We start from the raw sequence: 23,525 nt of genomic DNA on the forward strand, positions 1-23,525 counted from the left end.
AAAAACAAAACAAAAAAAACCCAACCCAAAACAACAGCACGGGTAAGGGTTGTTTTTCTTTCTTTTATATTCTGACTATACAATAATATTCCTCTCTTTTTTTTTTTCCACTGCCACACTACTATAATGGATCTGTTCTAGTCTAATTTTAAGGTTGTCCAGTTAAGTTGTTTGAAGATTCTTTAAACAAGTTGACCTTTACCTATTTAGAGTTTCTTCTCAGAAACACTCATATATTATACAGGATATACAGATTTTCAAACAAGACACTTAAAAACACACACAACTATAGCCGCAACACTATCATAGCTGCATTGTAGTGATTACGTTGTTCAGCCAGCTGTAGACTCTGTATGTACAATTAGTTTTTTGTAGTGTTATTTACATAGATGGACTAAAAGCTGTCTTTAATCTAAAAGGTAAAGGCTCTTGTGTTTTAAGTATGTGCAGTTTCATAGCCCTGTGAAAAAAAAACAAAACAACCAAAAAAAAAAGCCCAAAACCACGACAATTATGTACACTGTAAACAGCACAAGGCATGAGAATCAACTCCTACCCCGAACGACCTCGCAGGAAAGTGTGTGTGCACTAATATTCCTCTTCCGCTTCGGCTCCTGCTCCTCTGGTTTTCTTATGGATGGCGCGGTTAAAGCTGTGGCAGGCAGGAACCCAATGATTGTCGTGAAGACCTAACTTACAGCCTGGGATGCCCTTCTGAGACCGGTGACAGCACATCCAGTACCCGGGCCCGTAGGGTAAAGCTTGACAGTAGGGTTTGGGATGCCACCGGCATAGCGAGACGTCCCCTTTCACGTATTTCTTCTTGCACTGCTTGCAAGGGTCTTCTCGGTAACGGGGATCGCGGACCCAGCGGGAATCCGCTGGCCTGATGTTGTAGTACTCGATGATGAATTTGAAGTAGTAGCAAGTGCATTTTAGGGCAACCAGACTCCTGGTAGGAAGCAATCCAAAGATTTTCACTATGATGTGGTGAGGCAAGAAGGCCATATACTGCTGAGGCTCCAAAAGCTGCTGGATTTTAAACCTGGTCTCCAGAAAGTCATGCGAAACCTGCTTTTTTAAGCAGGAAGCGTCAAGTACTTGCAAAGCCCCTTCCGCGGGAGGAGCAGAAAGGGCAGATGGCTCTGTAGGGACACCGTTTCTCACGCACGATCTGTCAGATGCCAAAGCATCCTCATCCTCGTTCCGGGCTCCTTCTCCTGCCTTCCCTTGGGTACCTTCCCGTAGCGGCTGTTGCTCGTGAGCGGGAGGCTGCTCAGCCTGGAGGAAGAACAGCCTCCCTGGGAGCGGATCTTCACTAGAACTGGAGTTTGAGAGCTTCTCTTTCCTGCATCCCTTCTCAGTCTTGGTGACTGAAATGCTGATGCACAAGGGCTCCTTCCTAGCAGGATGCAAGCTCTGCTTCGGGAAAATTACAGGCTCTTTCGACATACAATCAACGGTCACATTCTTGCTCTGCAAGGAACCCGGTGGCGGCAACCTGGCAGCGGTTGGACACACGGACGGCAGAGGTCTGGGAGGCTCAATTTGCATTTTGGAATCGCTCCTGCCAGCGGTTATGGCCAACACGGCGTGAGCGAGCCCCGAATTCACATTCCCCATCCGAGTATCCAGCCCAGAAGAAAAAGGCTGCCGAATGGAGCCGGCGCCATCCCACAATTCGGTGTCACCAAGAGGACTGCACCGTCCCCCATATCCAACCTCTGCTACCCGTGCCTCCTCCTCCTCCTCACCATCCTCTGACGCTGGGATGCCCGAGAAGACCTTCCCCGCCTCTCCCTCGGGCTGGGTGCCGTTTGCCAGGAGCACCCTCCCGACGTTTCTGCGGAAGCTGTTGTTTCGCGAGAGGCTCCCGGCCTCCCGCTCACTCTGCCGCTTCAGGCACTCCGACTCCAGCCTGGCCACCATGTCCAGCACGCGCACGGGCTCGCTCTGCTGCTCGCTGTTGCCGCAGGGTCCCCCCCTCTCGGCGTGGGCCTCACACGCCCCGGCAGAGGAGAAAGGGTCTGAACTGGGAAGGGCACCTTTAGGCTGAGTGCTCAGCCTTGTGGCGGAAGCAGGCGCGCAGGTTTTAGCACAGTCCACCAGTAAAGCACTTGCTCGTTGCTCCAGAAAGGCCACCATCTCTATCACCGAGAGGGACCGGCCCGGGAACACGCCGTCACCGTTGTCGTTCACGTAATGCACCGAGCAGTGCTCGATGCCGCAGGCAAACGGCTCCGGCTGGGAGCACTTGACATTCACCTCCCTCATTCTTTCCAGCTGAATTTTGGCTTTTTTAAGATCGACCGATTTTTTCCTGCGTTTCGCCGTTCTCCCATCGATATCCCACGTGCTTTTAATTTTCATGGAGCCGAGCCGGTTGCTGCCGCTGCACTGCTGGGCCGCAAAGAACGCGATCTTCTCCTTGGTGTTGCCGGGTTTCACCACAGCCCAGACATCCAGAGGCCCTTCCCCTTCTTCCCCTTGGTGGATCGTTGCGGTCAGGGCGTTCTTCTTCTCCCTTGCGCTTGGACCATCCGCTGGACTTTTCCCGTTCATATTGCACATAGTATTTGGATAAATAAACCCTACAAGCTTTTGAGATGGAGTCACGAGGGAGGGTTTCGGGAAAACGCTCAGTTTGGTGCAGTTGTTGGTGTATTTTTCTTCTTGCATTGATCTCTGATGACTCATGGGTGGGCCCCTCAGGGAATCCTGGCTTATTTCTGGAGATCGCTCTTTCTTCTGTAGCTTGAGATATGGCTTTAAGTGCATACCAGAAACCCTAGAAAAAGAGAAAGGGGAGAAGTTATAGTTGCAAAAGTTGCCTTGCCTAGCATTAGAGCAGGTTGCCCAGAGCAGGCACCAGCACACCTCCGACTCTACGTCAAGCAGCCCACGCCTCAAAAGGAACCACGTGAGAAAGGAAAAACAGCAACCAGGCTGCGACATCCACCCGCGGAGAACTTCTTGCTACAGGATTATGATCTCAAGGATAGCAGAGATCTTGCCCTTAGAGAAATCTGCTTCTGGGCAGCTGAAAGGAGAAATCCTAACTTGACGGTCTATCCGTTCCACAAATGTAACCAGAGGTTCATTTCAGCGGTCGAGCAATCCTTCTGTTCATCCGCTTCTTGATCCAGTTGTAAGGTTCATGTGGGTCAATGGGTTTATCTTATACCCGAGATATACGTATATACATCTATTTACATAAATTCTTTTTGGTAGATACAGTTAAAGCTAAAAAGGGAAATTAGCCAGTGTAATTACATTCAGAGATCACAGCAGATATCTAATCTTCTAATACCACCCAAGATTAAATCTATCCCTCAGCATATCAATACTGGTATACTTGGTGTACATTCCCACAAGGGTCCTTATTGCTATACATCAGATGCCCCCCTCAAAAGTGACAGAACCGTCACGTAAAGCTGAAGGGAACCACTTTCAAGTGTGTGATTTTAGGTTAAAAATTCAAGAGCTGTGAAGGAGACACCTGGATGCCGCTGACATTGCAGCAGCAGCACCACTTCTGCGACAGTCGCAGCCACTCGACTCCTCCTTTCGGTTACACCTTCGCAGTGATCTGAATTCACAGCTAAAAACGCAAAAGCTCAGGGCACTGCCACCTAGGATGCAATTATCAGGAGACTTCAGGCTCTTCTCCCCAGGAGCATCACGTAAGCATGTTACAGAACTAACTATAGATTATGTTTCCATGGTAATCTTTGAATTGTTACGTTAAAAGGCCTCCTTTTCGAAACAGGGATAATCTGTGCTCGCTGGTTTGAGAACGGCAGCTTCAATACCATTTATCATGAGCTGATACGGTCACATTCGGGCACTGAATATTTCCCTTGACAGCCACCACCAAAACAGTTGTTTTGGTACTGCGTTTCTAGCTTAAAATCAGTTTTTAATTAAAACCCTCAAGCCTGACATCTGTGAAGTCGGACGGATTTACAGCTGTAACACCTGCAGCTCAGGCACACGACAGGTTTGTATCAGACAGAAGCCTCCCCGGCCGTGCTGCAGTGTCACAAGGACACACACCCACTCACCTCGAGATGCCCTCACCGATGCAGGATACCTGTTGGGGTCCCCACACAAGGAGCGGGGCACCTGGCTCGCCCACCCCTCAAGCAGGCCCCCCCAGCAGAGGGCACAGGATGGCTGTAAGAGGGAAGAGCTAACAGCAGAATCTGACCAAGAACACACATGAGCATCCTGGCGAGAAGCTTTGGGACCTTCCAGTCAGGCCTGCCCCAGGGCTGCAGACCCGCCAGAGTTACCACCAGCAGAATGGAGAGCCGAGTCTGACAGTGGGAACAGGTTGCACCTGGAATATTGTGTCCAGTTCTGGGCCCCTCAGCTCAAGAGAGACCTTGAGAGAGTCCAGCGCAGCGACAGGGATGATGGAAGGATGGGACATCTCCCTGGTGAGGAAAGGGTGAAGGAGCTGGGGCTCTTTAGCTCGGAGAAGAGGAGGCTGAGGGGTGACCTCATAAACGTTTATAAATATGCAAAGGGTGAGCGTCAGGAGGATGGAGCCAGGCTCTTCTCAGGGATGGCCAATGACAGGACAATGGGTACAAGGGTACAGGCAAGGTACAAGGGTACAATGGGTACAGGCAATGGGTACAAGCTGGAGCACAAGTAGTTTAAAAAAAAAAATAAGGAAAATTTTTTTCCCTGTGCAGGTGACAGAGCCTTGGCACAGGCTGCCCAGAGAGGTCATAGGGTCTCCTTCTCTGCAGACTTTCAAAACCTGCCTGGACGTATTTCTGTGTGACCTGCTCTGGGTGATCCTGCTCTGGCAGGAGGTTGGACTAGATGATCTCTAGAGGTCCCTGCCAACCCCGAACATTCTGTGATTCTGTAAGAAGCTGTGCCAGGGGCCCAAGTGTCCAAGGCCAGGTCGGACGGGGCTTTGAGCACCCTGGTCTAGCTGGAGGTGTCCCTGCCCGTGGCAGCAGGGTTGGAATGAGATGATCTTGAGGTCCCTTCCAACCCAAACCATTCCGTGATTCTACGTTCTCCTCACTCCTGATTTTACAGGAAGATCACCAACTCGCTTTTTCAACCAGATGGTGCTAAAAACATCTGCGCTTCACCTACAGACTGCGGGGGTACGAGAGCTCCCACCACTGCAGATACGCCTACCTAGTCCCTGGGTTAATTCTCCCCCCCTGCCTTCTGCGTGCTAATTCCAGCTCTTGTTGGAACTGGGTCACCTCCCAATTTAGACTCCTCTGCAAAATGCAACTGAGCTATTTTGTTTGCCTTCTTGGTTGGATGCTAAAAACTAAAATAATCTGACAAAAATAGAACTTTGGGGTGCTGAAACAGATGAATGAAGAGGGAATGGGAAATCAAGGCTGCTGTAAGTCTGCTTCGGCCTCATTTTCTGTGAGGTCTGCCTCATCTCGGTGGCACTTTGTAGCTAACGAGGATCAGGTCACCAACACAACAGGACCAGTGGCCAGCATGGAAGAGCAGCAGGTGAGGCACTGCGGAGAACGGTGCCTGCAGCCCTCCCTCCCTTCCCCAGCCAGGACGGGATTTTGGAGCCGTGCTTTTCAGACTTAGAGAGAGAGAAAAGGCCCGATGGCTGCCCGTCGCTGTACCCTGGGGACAAGAGGTGAACGCAATTAAAAGCACAACTTTGCATGTAGAGATCTCATGAGGTAGGAGCGCAAGATCAGATTTCATTCATGAGTTTTCACGCCAGGGCGTTTGAAAGACGAGCCAAACGTGGGGTTTAAAAGGCTTTCTTCAAGCAGCTTTCAGGAATCCAGCAGGACAATCAGTTCAACACCCTTCATTAAGAGAAGCTGCAAATGAAGGCGAGACCAGGTATTACCCGAATGAGAACAGGACCAAACTGGTTACCCCGACGTGCTCAGAGGACACGTTTAGCCAGCAAAGTTGGTTCAGCTGCTCCCAGCTATTTCTGGTCTACGGAGAAAGACAAAGGGGTAGAGTTATGCCTCACCTATTAGAGATTTCTCCTTTAAGGTTATATTTCCTCCTGTGTTTCAGTTAGGCTCAGCCAACAATACCATTTAAGGTTAAAAAGTTATGATTTACATAACAAAATTATGCCTTAGTCAGAAGTTTTACTGCCAGAGTAATTGCCTCATTTGAATTTGGCATTCGGATCATTGCACTGTTTTAATGGATCCAGATTTAGAGAAAACCTTCATTTAATAACTTCAGACAGCTACAAAGAGTACTGTTACCTCTACCTGACCAGCTGAATCGCAGTGCCACCCGTCTCTCTCTTTTCAGGGAAGAGAAGTTCCATTTGAGAAGGGTTATTATTAATGGACCTTACCTGACAGTGTCGCTTGGACAAAAAAGGAGCCCTCACTCCACACACTTTGCTGGGAACGTTAAGAACCAACGAACTTTTAGGCAAACACAGCTTCTTCCCTGCACGTCAGCAGCACATTTCATTTCCAGCTCCCAGAATTAGAACAAGGCTTCCCAGCAGAAATTGCTTTGAAGATGAACCAGAGCCCAGTCCCCACCCACAGACTACCTGATTTCTGCAACATCTCAGTGCTGGCAAGCAGGGAATCGTGGCAGCTGCAGGTAAGTTCTTACATATTTAAAGACACTAAAAATAGTTGTTAAAAGATGAAGTCACTGCCAATTCCCTGTGATGCTTAATTCCAGATAATTCTGTTTGCTTTCCTCCACCCTTTATGATATCAAGCCTTCTAATTTTATCTTTAGAGACAACGACTCTTCAGAAGTTCACGGAGTAAGCATGAAAGGTTTTTCAATCCCAAATGCACAGTTTTGAATTGATGGTAAGAGAGAATCCTGCCAGGAACGATCGGCACTGAAACAACGAGCATGGCTGCCTTTATACTGTTATTCCATCCTTCAAAAAAAAAAAAAAAAAAAAAAGGGCCGAAGTTTTTCTATTTCTAATCAGCTGTGTCTGAAAAACAGGATCCTTAACACTTCTGGAACAACACTGCTGTTTTTACAAGTCCTAACTACGGCTTGTTTCCTATAGTTTTATCAAGTTAGTCACTACACAGGATTGATATAAAAATACTTATTTTTATACATGCACAGACACACACACACTCCTCCTCTCTCATCCAAAGAGAAGACCCATAAGCTACTGTGCCCAGCCAGCCAGAATTTACATCCTTCTGCATTTATGTTCCAAATCACAGCAGCCAAAAAAAAAAAAAAAAAATTTGTTTTAATGGAAGCTCTGAAGTTGGAGAAAAAACTAGTAGAAAAGGCTCATATTTCACAACTCTTTTCTAAGGTCTAAGGTCTGCAAAGAGCCTGGATGGCCCTCGCTGCACCTGGGCCAGGGACTCTCAGGATGCCCTGCAAAGACAGAAGATTTCCTCCGGCCAGCAAGAACGACTACAACAACAACAACAAAAAAACCAAACCAAAACAAAATAAAAGTGTAATCTGCTCCAACAGCATATTCACACTGCGAGTTTTCTGTGTAAACACCGGCAGGTTTTATCAAAGGTGAAAATTTCAATCAACCTCCCAAAGTTTCCTGCCGATTCCTTTTTGTAAACACTAACTCCAGTCGACCAGAAGTTCCTCGTGTTGCTGACTGTGCGTGCAGCGCCAGCTACAGCTCTGAACAAACCCTCGGGACATACTGACACAAGGCAGAAGCCCAAAACAAAAACAAAACAAAAAAAAAAGAAAACCACCAAAAAAAACCCCAGCCCAACAACAATAAAGTCCCACACCAACAACAATACAGTCCCACACCAAGCATAACCTCTGGCAAGATACTTCTCTTGCCTGGCATTCCATTTCTCCGTCTCTATTACTTAGCTCTTCTGAAAAGGACACTGACAATTAGGAAGAACCACGCATCGACTGCAAGTTCAACTCTGGTCAACCACTTGTTATTTCTGGAAGGACTCGGTGGGTCCTTTGGGTTCACTCTCCGGTACCACTTCCATCCCCTCTGCAGCGCCGGGGGAAGGCAAAGCAGACCGAGAGCTGCTTCAAAGGCATTCCATGGATTCTGCCGGAGCGGGAAAGTCCCGGCCAAGCAGAGCCGGGAGAGAAGACATTCTGCTACTCACTGGAGCTTGTTCTGGCGCATGGCGACTGTCCAGGCTCGGAGAAGGGCGGGTTGGGAAGCACGATGCTCCAAGACCAGAGGTGACTTCAGCAGCTGCAGAGGCACCAGATTTCCAGAAACCCCCATTCCCTCAAAGCAGCGACTTTGTGTTTTAAAGCGACTGCTCCCGACCCACCTCCCAATGCCTGCCAGACGGCCTCTCGCATCAAATCAGGAGAGCGAGCGAGGAGGATCGAGGGCTTTGAAGGCAAACAGAAGATATCGAGCTGCCACTCTCCGCTTGAGCAGCCGACCTGGGGGAAAGCCGGAGCGAGCCCAACACACCAGGCTGAGCTGGCCCAAAAGAGCTAAATGCAAAGCAGGCACCTAATCCTTAACGTTGGATCCCTCACCTCTTGGTCACTCACGTTTGGTGTTCAAATAACCAGGCTCTGGGGGTGATGACATCCAAATCCAGCTGCACACAGGAGCAGCTGTAAAATCCCTCAGGCCCAGAACCCATCATCTTCACCAAGCAGAGCTTTCGGGTCACAGACTGCGTCTCCAAGCCCAACACCCAGGCTACTCCAGGACTACCACCCTTTAATAAGTTTTTAACACTATTTTGAAGTTAACACACACATATATACATCCCTCAGCACAAAGCACAGCGGCCTCAGCTACTTTCTAAATTTGACTCAGGAAGAAGTGCCGTCGCTTTGCCAGCCTTCTGCAGAAAAGCTCTCGCCGTGGAGCGAGTGGCGCAGAAGCAATTTGTTGGTGAGCCTGAGGAAGCTCAAACCCATGCTCTCTGCTCCCCAGCCACATCACAGATGACACAGGGATGACATAAAGCAGAGGGAAACAAAATAAACCGAAAGATCCGCTATTCAAGGTTGTAAGCTGCTCCAGAAACACGTAGCTCATGGTGATGGGAGAGCACACGTGCCCGTGGCGGAACAGGCTGAGATGAGAAGAAATCACAGAAGGACAGTAAGAAAGAAAAAAGATAAAATGTGGTTTTATAGGGCTTCTGCTGAAAGTTGCCTGGAGCAGCACAGATAAGTGACATGTTTCCTCCCGGAAATGTTTTGTATGTCCTGATTTAACATTTCTTTTCTAATTTATTAAATGCAAGAAGACCAAGACCTTTAGTAATATCATGGAGCAGCAAATCTCTCCAGCTAACAAGCCAACACAAAGCATTCGGTCCTCATTTCTGTGCACGCCTAATGAGAGCACATGAAAGGTTGTAGAAATTAACCTCAGACCACACTATGGTTAAAAGACCTGGAGTTAAAAAAAAAAAAAAAAAAAGAATAAGCAAAAAGTAGATCTGAAAGCAAGTCCTCAGGTTGCTCTTTTGAAACTCCAGACCGAAAGGAACTGGTTCATGAAGAAGTCGGCTGCACTACAGGGTGGAGGATTTCACTGCAGATCACGCAGCCCAGCAGGCATTCTCCAGGTGTCAAAAAGGTGTTTTCATTATTAGGAACACATCTCAAACAAGGACAGAAGGAGCTCCAAACAAACTTGGCCCTTCTTCGGGAAGGACACAAGCAGCAGACATGGGTTTCAAGTCACCAGGTCGCACCACTTGGAAACCTGTATCTTAAAAGATCCAAAAGAGCAGGAAAAAACGCGAGACTTGGCGCAGCATGAAGTCACTGAGAAGATACTGAAAAAAAAGAAGTAATAAAAGGTTCTTCAGTTCATGAGAAAGGACAGGGAGAGAAATAAGGCTGCAAGCAAGGTCAGGGCAGAGACTAAGAGTACTCTAGGCACAGCACAAACTACTAAATTTGACTTTGCATCATTTTTAAAGAGGAGTGAGATAAGGGTGATGAGGAGGGCAAAATCCCAGGGGTTAATTTGACCAAGGAGGAGGATTAAAAAGCTTTGTATGAAAATTGGGAGGAGTGGCTCATCTTCAGTTTTAGAATGCAAAACAGGTAGACTCAAAGTGCAGGCCAAGAAGCAGGATTTACAAACCTCCCGAAGGGCAACAATACGAGTTAATAAAACATGTGGTGCATTGGAGGAGGCACTGCAGGGCAGAAAGAGAAGGGAGAGAAACTGCAGCCTCTCCAGGGCTGGGAGTCTGACTTCCACATAAAGATGCTTTGCAAGCAAAGAGCATTAAGGCAACACAGAGGAAAAAAAGGAGGATAGTTTGATGTGAAGGTTCTCAAAAAAGTGATCTTTTCAGAAAGACGTACTACATCAGAAGGCACAAGGAGATTTTCTGTTTAAGACAGATTGCCAGGAGAATGGGAAAACCGACAACGGAGCTGTATTAGCAGCAGAGAGACCCAGGTGATGCCTGGAAAGAAAACATCAGCCTGAAAACCAACCACATGTCTCAAGAATCAGGCTGGGGAACATTCCGATTTTGTGAGGAACGACCTCAGCACGAGTACTACAGGTGAACCCACGGAAAGGAAGGCATTTCCAAACCAAGGAAGGCACAAAGCACCGAGGAAGGGAAACCGAGGAGAGCTGTGAAATGCAGATGTTGATGCACCAGCGAGCTGAACACCAAGAAGCTCTGGAGGTAGCTAAGGAAGGTGTATTGGCCACCACAGACAAACCCGTGAAACAGAGGCAAGCCGTGGAAGTGAGTCTGTGATATATGCAAGGAAGCAGTGAGACGCTCTCCTGCCAGATCTGCTCTGGAGAGCAGCGTCTACTTTTTGTCTTGACTCAGCGAGGAAATTCACCCACGCTGAGAACTACAGCGCAGGCGTTACTCAAGAAACTACCAGATAACACTTGAGTCACTCAGCAACGCAAAACCACAGGTGAGGGTGCACAGTCGCATCTTACAGAATACAGCAGAAGATGTAAACGGCTGAAAAAATGAGTGCCAAAGAAAAAAAAGAAAAAGAAGAAGGAAGATAAGCTCAAACGAGCGTATAAGCTGGCATGAGCGTTCAGTCTGGGAATCAAAAGGTAGTTCCTAATTGCACAGTACTTCATGTACAGGAGGAGAAGATATAATTGTTTTTAGGCTAGACTTCTAAATTTACCAAAGGGATTATGAGATAGTGCTTGGGAAGGCAAAGAGTCGGGTGACCCAGGAAGTCTTTTCCAGCACTAAATTACCAAGAGACTAACACAGCAAGTAGATGCTGTCTGCACAACCACAAAGAACAAAGGTGGAAGTCTGCTTTAAACCCACAAGGCTTTTGGAAACCAGAAAGCTGGCTCTCTTCCTCTAGAAGGAGGAAGTTTAAAGAGTCTTGATTTGAGAAAAAGAAAAAAAAAACCCATATATTTTCAAGTAGCTTGAACTCAAACAAACTGGCATGTTCTTGCATTTGCATAAGGACAAGTTGTTCTGTACGGTGTTCCTATAACGAGACAGTGAGAGGCGTTCACTTAATCGTCACATAAGCACAAGTGTTTGAAATCAATCGTGCACTTCTTAGTAAGAGACACAGGAGAGAAAGCAATACAAAATCTGAGCTTAAACTAATCTAATTACTTACTCCATAGTAAGACAAACCGCAACAATGACTGCCAGTATTTCCACTTGCTTTAAGCTGACTGCACGTTTTCAAGCCTACTATGACAAGCCATTCTCCAATTAAGTTGTACTTCAAAGCTACGTTCCCAAAGTAATTTACAGCTGTTGCTAAAAAACCCCAAGATTTCTCCAAGTACAGTACCAGCTGTAGCGAATCTGCAGTTGTCACTATCAAATAAAAATGTCAAAGAACATTTCTGCCCTTAAGCCATTACAACATTTCACTTGAACGCCACCTGGAAGTAAGAATTTAGACCAAACATTTGCCACTCAAGACAACAGGAAAGTAAGGAGAGGGGCTAAATCAGTGCTAAATAAGGCAGACCAGGCAGTCTGTTCATACCGTTTGACTTGATGGAAGGTGGAGGATGTGGAATTCAGCGGTTCCCTGTGGAGGCCAGCTCTGCAGGAACTCTTCATGGTAACTACCTCTCCAGCTAAGGCACGCCGTCACAGCCAGTCCATCCTGGGTCACGCACAAGGCTCCCCCATCAGCTTTCCCCGCCCCGCACAGAGCTTCACTGCGTCTCTGCCACCTACAAACTGAACAAACCAGAGGGAGGTAAGACCACGTTCGAGTAAAGCAGCGACTGAAGCACAGGCAAGCAGGACGAGGACCCTTCCCCAAGATAGAGAAAATAAACAGACATACACACACATCTATGCATACATGGACATATCTATAAAACATATATATAAATATATATAACAACTTAACATTATCAAGCCATTGCTGCAGCTGGAGCTTCCTAACACTGTTAAAATATAAATTAATGCTCCTCCACAACAGCCTGTCTGCACACACAATGCTGCTTCACCCTATATACCACTGCAGCACTACCTTGGCACGGCCCATGGAACAGGCTGTCCTCCCAGCTCCGTGCAAACAGGACGCAGGAGATCTTTCTGCCTGTTAGCACCGCATCAAGCTTCGGGGGGGAAACCACTGCTAGCGGTAAGATTTGACCCTGCCAGGAGTTACGTTAGCGTTCTAATCAGGGTAACGTGGCGGACTTCATAAAGGACAAAAAACATGCCACCCTGAAGCCTCCAAGCCTTGTGAAAACCGCCTCGGTCTTTGCATCACACACAGATAAGACGGCAGATTTCACCAAAACAAAACCGTCCTGCAGTATCTCTTGCTCGCACTAGGTTGCTGCCTTCTCCTCCTTGTCCTTGGAGCAGACACTACTACCAGGGCTTTCACGTACTTTGATGGTGAGACAACAGCCACCTTTGAGTTGGAACATAAAACGGAAGAGTGACACAGCAAAAGAGCCCTGGAAAAAACTCAAATACGCAAGCCTGAGTCGCCAGCGTATTGTTTTATAGATCGTTTGCTTCCTCTCTAAGGGACCAAAGCCATCTGAAGATGCTAACTACAGAGCTGCCTCCTCAGGGGATTCATGATTTAGTGCAGCAGGTTGTTCTTTTCAGCAGTTTTGCCCCACGCTCCTTCTGCTGCTCCGTTCCTCCAGCAGCACTTCCACAGCGCAGCCTGCCAGAGGCACCGGCCAGAGGTTTATACCCCTTGGAGCTCCCACGGGGACGGAGCCTCTCATGTCGCCCCTTTTTCTGGCATCTGCCAGGGAAAAACACTCCCACGTGAAAAAAAAAAGCACTTCCTTATGCACAGCTCAGGTAATAAGTGCTCAACTAGTGTGGTTTACAACTGAATGTTGCTGCTAAACGCTCCTGGCCAGGCAACTCTGCCCTAACCTGGCAGCTACACTCGCTGAGAAAGCGATGAGGGATGTGACCTTCCAGGCAGGGAAAGCAGAAGCTGGTTGAGATCCATCTGACTCGACGGCCACTCCAGCAATTTCACGATTCCTCCAGTGATGGCGAATGAAAGGTTAATAATTTGCCTACATTTTGAGTAAGCAGGAGCCTAAAATAACATATAAAATATTATATAAACACATTCCAGTCTTCATGGAGAAATCTTTGCCGAGCTCTACACCAGGCAAAGAATGGAAAAGATGGACACACTGCAGGGGCAGGACGAGAGGGTGCCCTCTGCTTCATGGACTCAGAAAGACAAAGAGTTTAGACCACCACGGTTAACAGCAGAAAAATTGAAGCTTTATAGTCAAACACCATTTTCATTAAATGGCCCAGAGCTTGTAATAAGGATCTACCTGCGAGAGTGAAACTCAGGCACAACAATCAGTCATTTCTGACGCTTTGTGGGCTGTAAAATATAGAGCCACAAACAGTTATCCAGAGCAAAAAAGCACATGCCTAGTGCTTTACGAAAATCAAAAACTGAACACAAAATCACTACTTTCCCATGAACCATCAGTTAGAGGCAACGAAATTCCGACTTTTATCCAAGCTTTTGTCTGGCTTCCCCTTCTGGCTTTACTGACACTAGCATTTCAGACTCGGCAGGAACTGTATCACAGAAATATTATATCCACACCCAAATAAACACAACCACACCATTTCGAAGAATGCCAGTCACTTTTTCAACAGCTAAAACTCTCTCTGCGTATTCCTGGTTACACACACCAGATGTTTTGTCCTCGTCCTACCCCTCTGCAGATCAACTGAGAAGCAAATGATAGAATGCCAGACAAAAAATTAACCCCCAAAAGATAGCTTGTCTGCAGTAAAGAGCCTGAGAAGCAAAACCATCGAGTGAACTGGTCAGGGCAGCCACAACCCTGATCCATGCACAGGCATCATATGTTGGGATGTCACACGTTTAAGACGGGACTACCACCTACTAGAGCGAAGCAAAAGCTGACAAAATAAGACACAGACACGTTCAGATGGGCAGTGCAGCACAGATCACAACACAGCTCCACACAAAGCATGCTCTTTCTCCCTCCTCTAGCTGCTGGGCTATAGAAAAGAGCTGAAATAGACTATTAATGCCAGCAAGCTACTGACAAATCCCTACTGTGTAAGTCGTAAAAAGCCGTGCTTGTGAATTTAAAAAAAAAAGAAAAAAAGAAAAAAAGAAGAAGAAAAAAATCAGCATCCAAGCTAGCACAGAGATACTTACTGCCTTTTAACTACCTCAGTGCGTTTCTTTACCAAGACTGATCCTTATGAGTGGGCGCTTCAGCTGATTTGTTAGTTTTGCACAGAGTCGGGTACAGCCCGAAAACTGAAATGCAGATGCACAGAGAAACAAAACAGAAGAGGAAGTTAAAAAAACCTAATCATGTTGTTCTCCCTTCCTGAAACCACCCCCAAGCATATGCCTTCATGCCTAAGATGTGGGAAGGACTCGGATTTTGGCAGCAGCGAGCGCCGCGTCCTCCCAGCAACGGGCGGCAGATCGCCGAGGGGTCCCACAGAACTCCGTGTCTCGTCAGTTTTAAGAAACCGAAGGGATTAAACCCAAACCAGCGTGGATGAGGGTCAAGGTGTCTTCGTCTGCACAGCAATACGCGACAGCTGAAGTTTCACTGCAAGCGTGTTTGGTTTAAAACAGCAACTTCTAAAACAAGCAAGTGAAAAGGATGGGCACATGCTTTCGGAAAATTTGCTTTTTAAGAAGGAGGTCGTGGCTTCAGGGCTGGGAAACACACCCGACCACCCCACGTGTGTGCAGGGCTACGGCTTTAGGAGGGCCACGCAGGCTCATCGTGCCGGCGCAGCTGGGTAAGAGCATCAGCACGCTCACGATGCAGAAGAAAGAAACAGCTGGTATTTCAGAGGGGAACTCAGAAGAGTTAATACCCAAAAGCAGTCATTATGATAGACAGGTAATTTTTCTTTCTTTTTTTTTTTAAGAAATAAGAAGGAAAAAAAAAAGAGCTAGTGCCAAGACCTTATAATAGAGATCTCCATGTGGACTTTGTTTTCTTGTAATAACAAGGTTGCATGTCCATTCCCTCACCACCCAGTTCAGGTTTAGGTTGTTACATGACACTTGTCTCTAAAAGCACATTTCACCAGACATGTAATTCTGCTGTTTCCCAGCCCAGCCCTCCTTCCCTCCCTGCCCAAATGCAAAATACGAGAAAACAAGCATATTTTAACTCAAGCTCTCTTACAAAGTTTTGGAGCGACCTCACATTTGTGTTTCTGTCCCCATGCAGCTGGCAACAAAACCCTCACATGAAACAGGGTATTTAGGAAAGATGCCGTTACCCAACAAGCACTAAGAGATGCAAGGCTTAATGACTACGATCAGATGAGATTCTCCATGTCCTGCTGAAAAAAAAAGGCCAGAACCGGGAGGCTACAGAAGCCACCATAGACATCGTCTGCCTTGTGAAACCTTGTGTGCCCGGCTTCCCCTCAGATGGCCAGAAGGTCTAACTTTGCCGAGATCAGTTATCTAATCTAGAAGCAATAAAGCTGCCACAAAGGATTTCACCAGAACAAATGAAAGCGAGCTTCCCGTGTCTATTTACGCACCAAAACCTGCCGATACCACTTCTTCCAGGCACCTGGAAGCAGAGCAGACTGAGCAGCAGGACCCCTTTGCCATCACCCTTGGTTCATCTCCCCACCGAATTCACTCCAGCCGCTCCCCAAAGCTCCACCAAGCTCCCATCCTTACTCTGTACACCCCGGGCAACACCAGACGGAGCAGTTATTTAACTGAAATCTGAAGATTTCCTGCATAAATTCAAGCTTGGGCATCCCCATCAGCAGGGAGCACGTGGATGCTCCCCAGCTGCGCAGCCCCACAGTTTCGGTCCCTCTGATTCCTTATCTCACCTTTCTTTTCCTCTCGGCCCTTTCACACCTTCCCCTTTATCAGCACTGGTCCCTGCCTGATTTCTCACCTGAAGCAACTCGAAGAGCTTAACGAGGAGAAAATCAACCCAGAACTCACTCACCCCCTGGCCCAGCAGGCGCTAGCAAAGCTCGGCAGGACGAGGATCTCAGCAACTCAGACCGGACACAACCGTCTTGAATCCGCACCTTGAATCGTGCCAGGAAAGGTGTCTGCCAAAGCAGTTTTCAGCTTCTTTCAAGCTGGTGGAAAGGAACATTTTTGAACGCACAGTGTGCAAAATACAGTGTTTCGGAAGCAGGGAAATGAGCATGTAGGGCTCCAAGGCAACGGCTGACTCTTCGCTGCTGTCAAACAGCACTACTTGCTGTACCGATAAGCATATGAAACGCTTATTCTAATGAAGCGCCATGGGGAGAACCTGTCTTCCTTCCAAGATCATGTCAATAAAGAATGAAAGGCTTCAAATTCGCAGCTCTCATGCTTTCTCTCCTCTAGGTGTAGTTAGCGTTGGAAGGACTAAGTTGTCCCCTGTCCCCTCAAAAGGAAAAATCTCAGAAGGAGATTGAAAAAAAATAAGGATAAGCTCTGCTGTGCTTTGTTAATTTTAATATTGAAAAAAAAAAAGAGCATCACAAGTGTTTCGCATGTTCAACTATTCCTGAAAGGGTTCAGCTGCCTTGCACAATTCCAGTAAGGACATCATCTGTTGCTCAACTGGGAAGAAGTTAAGAACAGGCTCATTAGATTTGTTCTGCTCGCTCCAAGAGGAAAACAAAACCAGTAAATCCCTTATTTGCCAGTGCTGCCGCAGCGCTGGTGACAAACACGCCCGGATCACACGTCGCTCCACTTTCTAGAAAGCTACCACCTACTTTGGCACTCCTTGTCACCACCTAACCCACCGTGTGCCCCGAATGATAAACAGGGGGTAGCTAAGACCCCCCGGAGCCGCCGCGTCCTCGCGTTACGGGTAAAGATACTCACTGCAACGCTGCGCGCTTGAGGCTGTGTGATCCGTGAGCCACGTCTGAATTATTTAGCGCACAAAACCGGATTTGTTTTGCCGTGCAGATTCTGAATTAATGAAAACTCGGCTGAAAGGCTACTTTCTTGGGGCGAGGGGAAGGAGAAAGCTTCCAGAAGCCTTCCTATTATAGAAGCAATAGAGCTGGTTCCAAAAATAGGAGAGAAGCACTCCCAGAGCTCTGGAGACGTCGTGCCCTCATTTTGTAAGGCTGAGGTCTCGCTGGATTGCTCCTGTACATGCAAAGAACGGTAGAAAAAACTGCAAGATGCAGAGCTGATGTTGAAGGGGAATTTTAGGACAAACAGCAGAGACAGAAATCCAGACAGCCTACATGAAAGAGATCGGCTTGAACACCAGCAGAGAGCCAACCTGCCCCACTTTAGAGAAAACCAGTTAAAACCAGCAAGAAAAACCCCATCTTTTGCAAGGACGCGACATCAGCTTGCTGGAGAAGACCCTGATTATCATTACAACACTGACGTGGCAGATTAGGATTGTCAACAGTAATTTCACCACCCTACTTTGCCTGTGGATGTCAGGGATGCTGGCTCGAGAGGTCCACTTGACTCATTTTGGCACGCATTTGGTAGATTAATTTTTGCTGTGACAGCTAATAAATTGACCATCACGTGGCCTGCCTGCCAGTAATTACTCACTAAGTTAGCCTGTAATGGTTAGTGATCCAGCAGCACAGCAGAACGACCCGCTCTAATGCTTAAAGTTTCCTCAGCTTGTTTCGTGGCAGCTCTTGTAACGCAGGGAAAACAAACCCATTTGCAACACTCCTCTGATTACGAGCTTATCTTTGAATCTCTGCATTCAAGCACAGGACCGGCTGTTCTGTGGCCATAGACCAAGTAAAACGGCAGCAGGAAACCCAAAAACTCATACTTGACACTTTCTAGGCAAGAAGTCCCCCTGCCCCACAGCACAGTAATAACTGCTCCTGTATATCGCTCCGTAAAAACCTACGGCTAACTTGTGACCATCCAGCAAACAAATAAATACAGTTCACTCCTCAGAACCTTGCTAATAAGTCACCCCACAGCAGGTGACTCCATATTAAACTCAGCTTTGCAACTTAATTCATTGAATTAAATACAGCTTTAACTGGTTTATACAGCCAAAGTTTGCAACAGCCTTTGGGATGACAGTTCTCATTTTCAGACAGCCCACCCCTCATCACAGATTTTATTTTTGTGGCATCTTACTCTTCAGCCAAAAGGTTACCTTGTGCATTTCTGTTTTATACCACTGTGGATACCTCCTCAACAAAACAGAGGCACAAAACATAGGCACAAAACAACCACCAACCAATCCGCCCCCCCACCAAAAAAAAACCAAGCAAAAACATGGACACACAAAAACATCACATAATTTTGTCCACATGGATTCATTCCACCAATTCACTCCAGAGTGAGAGGCTACAATATTCACCAGGCACGTCTAAAGCATCCAAATTTTTCCTAATGGTCTCCAACACCAAATTCAACAAGCAGAAGCCTTGCTCAGCAACGCACACACTAGCTTAAATATAAAAGCACTAAAAAAAAGGAAGTTTTAGAAGTAACCGTGTCATTAGTTGCAAGTTTTTCTGTAATTCAAAATGCTCACATTTTTCTATCATACTCCTGAATCCACCCTGTTCTCACGTTAGCATCTTCCAACAATTTTTTGCATCAACATCTCACGATTTGTCACGAAATCTTTAATCCTTCCAAATTTTTTGTTTAAACTAGGCCAGTGCTGATGCCCTGACTTCATGATTTCACAGAAAACTATCTTTCATCTTGCAAGGAAAATGTAAAAAACCTGAACTCTGAAGTTTCAAATTTATATGTCAGCAGTTTACCAAAAAAAAAAAAAAATCTGCTCTGCAAAACTAGGAAAACAGTTACACTGAGTATACTCAACTTCAGAAGAGATTTCACGGAGAAGGAAGCTCAAACCACTTTCCACAGAACATTTTACAACAAAGTGCATCATTACATTTGCTGAGAACAGAAAACTTTCAACACAACAGACACAGGACACAGCTGAGCCCGTACAGCCAAGCGACTGGCACCAGGTGCAGAAACATATTTAAGAAATTGCAAAACACACCTGAACCAGAGAGAAGCCGAGGAGGGGGAACCCTCGCCAAGGTCAGAGGAGGATTGGGAAGAGGTGCTCTGTAGCAGGGCAAGGCAAGGTGTTGGTTTCACATTTATCTTTGTTTCTCACTACTCAAACCTGTGTTAATTGACGATAAATTAATGTTTTGTCCATACCAGTAATCTCCCTGACTTTATCTTATCTTAACCTTTAAGCTCTCTAGGCTTATTCCCTGCTGGTGCTGCTGAGAAGGAAGAGTGAGCGAGCAGCTGGGTGGGTGTTCAGCTGTTGGCCAAGGCCAACTCACCACACACTTCTCTCAAAGGCTCAAGAAGTTATTCCGACTCTGCCATCCAGTGCTGGTGCTGTTTTAAGTGACACCCTCAAGCCCAAGACTCATCCATTTTCAATGAGACGGCTGCCAATCTTCAGTAGAATATCAATCTGTCGCGGTGCTGGAGACATTCACTCATTTGCAGGCAAGACAAGGCCCCATCACTCCAAATCCAGCCGCATCGTGTGTCGGCGCTACAGTCTCTCCAACGGCTCCGCGCCTCCAGCGTGAAGTCACACACATGCCCCGCAAGGAAACAGGGCAAGCTGGGTGTCACAGCCAGCAAAATAGAGATGTAAACCAAACCAGCGACAGAAGGAACAACACGGCAACGAAGATGAGACTCACAACCGCACTCGGAACGACCCCCTCGATATCCACGACGCCAACCCAGGCGTCCGTAGCCGTTGCGCGGCAGAGCTGGTGTGAGCACACGGAGGAAACGTTGGCGAGACGCATCTGGATGTGGAGGATGCTTCTGGCCACTAAACTGCTTTGCTGCTCGCAAAAGCACAGAACCTGCTCAGAGAAACCGGGGAGACTTTGGAACGCTCGAAAGCAAAGGCCTGTGCCCAGGGACACGCCATGGTTAAGTTGCTTAAGATGAAGACAGACAAGGATATGCACTAAAAATCCTTCCCAGCTAAAGTACCTGCTTGGTTTTACAGAAATTCTTTGAAGAAGAACATAGACAGGATGCCTTCTGCTGATCCAATTCAGCTACAGATAAGCCTGGAGTTCTGGCAGGTAAACTGCAGTAAAGACCAGCGTTAAATACAGTCTATTCTTGCATTAAATACAGTCTATTCTTGCATGATTGTTTCAAAAGACTGTTTAAAATCTAAGCTAATTTTGAAACCTACCAATTCCATGGTTCTTAACTTTTTTTTTGCTATGTTTTTGAAGGTTTTTTTTCTATTAAGAACTCAAAGTTACTTGAAGTAAAAAATAGTTTTAAGTTTCCAGAGCTTTGTAGCTGATACGCCTAGCAACTAACACAATTAAATTTCCAGAAATTCCAAGCATAGCACAAATTCTGCTCTAATTCATTCTTTAAAAGAAAAAAGAATGGCCTCAAAATAGCATCTAAATTTCAGTAAAGGATAGTTAGCTTCTGTACACTCAACTGCCTTGTTCACTGTGAGAACTTCAGCTGCGAATCTTCCCTTTTCATGTTTCATCTTCAAAATTCAGTAACGCAGACCTACAACACAACCCCAGAATTAATTCTGCTGCAATGCTTTCCAGGTTAATAACCATTTTAGAAGTACGAACTTTTCGAAAAGTTCATCTGAAAACATCAGACTCAGGTTTGTTTCACAAGACTTTTAGACTTATTAATGCAAACCCAGCTTATAAGCAAGACAGAAAAGGAAAAATGTATGTATTGCTAACTCGATATTCCCTGCTGCTCCCCCTCAGTACAATAAATATTCTCTATTCAGGGTTTCTACCTTCTGGCTGAAACAGAGAAAATATGAGTAAGAACCACCAAATCACCAGAAAATAAGGTACCCACAATTGTGTTTTTAAAAGGACGGTTTAAGGAACCAGATTTCGCTCTGGGGATCTTTACTGGGAAAATACTGGGCAGGTTCTTAGGCTCCCCAGCGGAGCTGCTGGTGTGAGCACGCTGCATGGCAGAAGACCGTAACTTTACAAACCAAACACGCCAGCTCCAGAGCTCCTAACTCACCACTTTCATCAACAAATTGCTACCAAATCCCCCCCAAAAAAGTCAGCTGAAGTCTTCTAGCCTGAAAACTAAATTACCCAAGTAACCCCCAAGCCCCATCAGCTCCGTCTCTCGTCATTCAACATCCCTTATTAATTCTCTGCGAGCTTGCAGGAAACGAGTTTCAAACAGCTCCCTCAAGAAAATAAGTTTCGAGTCTTAGGTTTTTTTCCACTCCGAGCCATCCCTGCACTATTTCATAGCTCTGATAATCGTACCACTGACTAACCTCCAACTGGGAATAGCTGTTTTTATCATCACTATTAAAAACAGTCCCTCACACTGTGAGGAATCTGGAAACTCACTGTAGCAGCATCCCACCCTTCAGCCTCTCAAAACACTACAGAGCAATGAAACTATGTGCTGAAACCAGAGGATCCCTGCGCCTAACAACTCCTGTAATTTCTGGGTAATTACAACTGTTTCCTAAGCGAAGGCAGACACAGACAGAGGTTTGGTTATTGATTTTAGAGGGGCAAGGAGCATGAGATCTTAAACTGTAAATTCACTTTTGACTTTCTTTCAGGCTGAACTGAGAAAGTTAGATTGTTTTTAGAAAGGTAGCAGGGATGTGCGTTTTTAAAAGCCTCACACATTCACCTAGCTTGGCATTTTTTTTGTGTTTTGCTTTTTTAAAGAGAGATTCATCTACAGTTTTCCTTTCCTAAAACCGCATTATCTTGGTGTTTACACCTTAGCCAGAATAGTCACTGACAGCTCTCAGAGAAGTAGCAAGATGACAAAAAAAAAATAAGCAATGAAAGAAGAGTGGATTTAAAAAACAGCTTTTAATTATCTGGAGGTACAGTTGCCAAGTAGACAGGAAAGAGGCTGTGCACCACACAGAGACGGGAAAATTCCCCCAGGTTTATTTCACAGTCAATTACAGTGGATTAACCTATTAATAAGAGGCAAATATTTTATTGGAGGGGGGAGGATGCAAGTTTCAACAACTTGAAAAATCACTGCCACTGGTACTTTGATACACAGGATCCGCAAGCTGTTTTATCACACTTCCAGTCATCACAGTCCATAAATACACCCTTAGAAGCAACCTCTCCTTCTTTTTTTAATGCATCTTCTGTCATTGTTTCCTTCTCAGGGAACCTCTTGGCTTCCTGCTTTGAGTATTATTTTACACATCCATCAGGACTGTTTTTATCACGGCCAAACTCTCTGACACGCACCTCTGCACAGGTGCTTGTAACATTCACTTTGGTCTCTGCAAGACGTCACAGTATGAGATATTTGTCGAACAGAAAAGCATCGCAGCGCCCAAGAGCAGCTTTCCAGGATCCGTGGGCTAAACACTGGGTGTGCCTACTTTTGTTTGGTATCAAGTTCCTCCTGCTGGCTCCGCTGCAAGAGCAAACGACATGGATAGTTAAGCTTCTCTCCACCTTCAAAACCATCTGTTCCTTTTCTAACTTCTCCAGACTTCCTTCCCCTTGACCGTATCACAAAGTAAAGCTGCCTTCTCCATAGGCCATCACCATCATCTCCTTGTTTGCTGCAGAGCAGCATAAATTGCTGAATCTTGCAGAGCTTCCAGTCCTTTCAGCTCAAGGCCAGGCACGGAATTCAAGCATCCTGATTTAGAGAGAGGGTTGTTAAAACTCCTTGCCTGCCTCTTTTAACATTCTACAGCTTCCTGTCCTGGGAGGCAACCAAACTGCTCAAAGAAATGCCAGTTTCTGTTAAATATCCTCGATTCCTGTGATGCTGAGCATTTAAAACAATTTCGTTCCTTACAAATCTCATGCTATAAACAGCTTTTATTTCACCAAGTGCAGAGATGAGCAAAAATTACTTCAGCACGAAGGAGTTCTAGTAGGGTATTTGCTGAATCCCACAGCATTTCAAGTTAACGTTCAGGCTTGGCACGACCGACCATCCGCTCAAACACAGAGCACAATGTCACCCCTCAAAACCCCGCTGTTCAACCTAAAGGCTTATTTTATTTTATTTTATTTTAAGGGTGCGTCAGCTGCTAACTGAAAGTGGGAATGCTTCATTTAGCACACACA

General features: G+C 46.3%; 1 protein-coding gene across 1 annotated transcript; it reads right to left on the reverse strand.

Annotated features, from left to right (window-relative positions):
- Positions 1–445: 445 nt before the first annotated feature.
- FBXO34 (F-box protein 34) lies at positions 446–12,020 on the reverse strand. The gene is made up of 2 exons (XM_009865274.1): positions 11,944–12,020; positions 446–2,788 (listed from the first exon to the last, which is right to left on the reverse strand). Exons 1-2 carry the CDS (start codon positions 12,018–12,020, stop codon positions 589–591), a joined length of 2,277 nt encoding a protein of 758 aa, XP_009863576.1. The 3' UTR covers positions 446–588.
- Positions 12,021–23,525: the final 11,505 nt, after the last annotated feature.

The sequence above is a fragment of the Apaloderma vittatum genome, unplaced genomic scaffold (assembly GCF_000703405.1).
Source record: "Apaloderma vittatum isolate BGI_N311 unplaced genomic scaffold, ASM70340v1 scaffold5352, whole genome shotgun sequence".
Taxonomy (NCBI): domain Eukaryota; kingdom Metazoa; phylum Chordata; class Aves; order Trogoniformes; family Trogonidae; genus Apaloderma; species Apaloderma vittatum.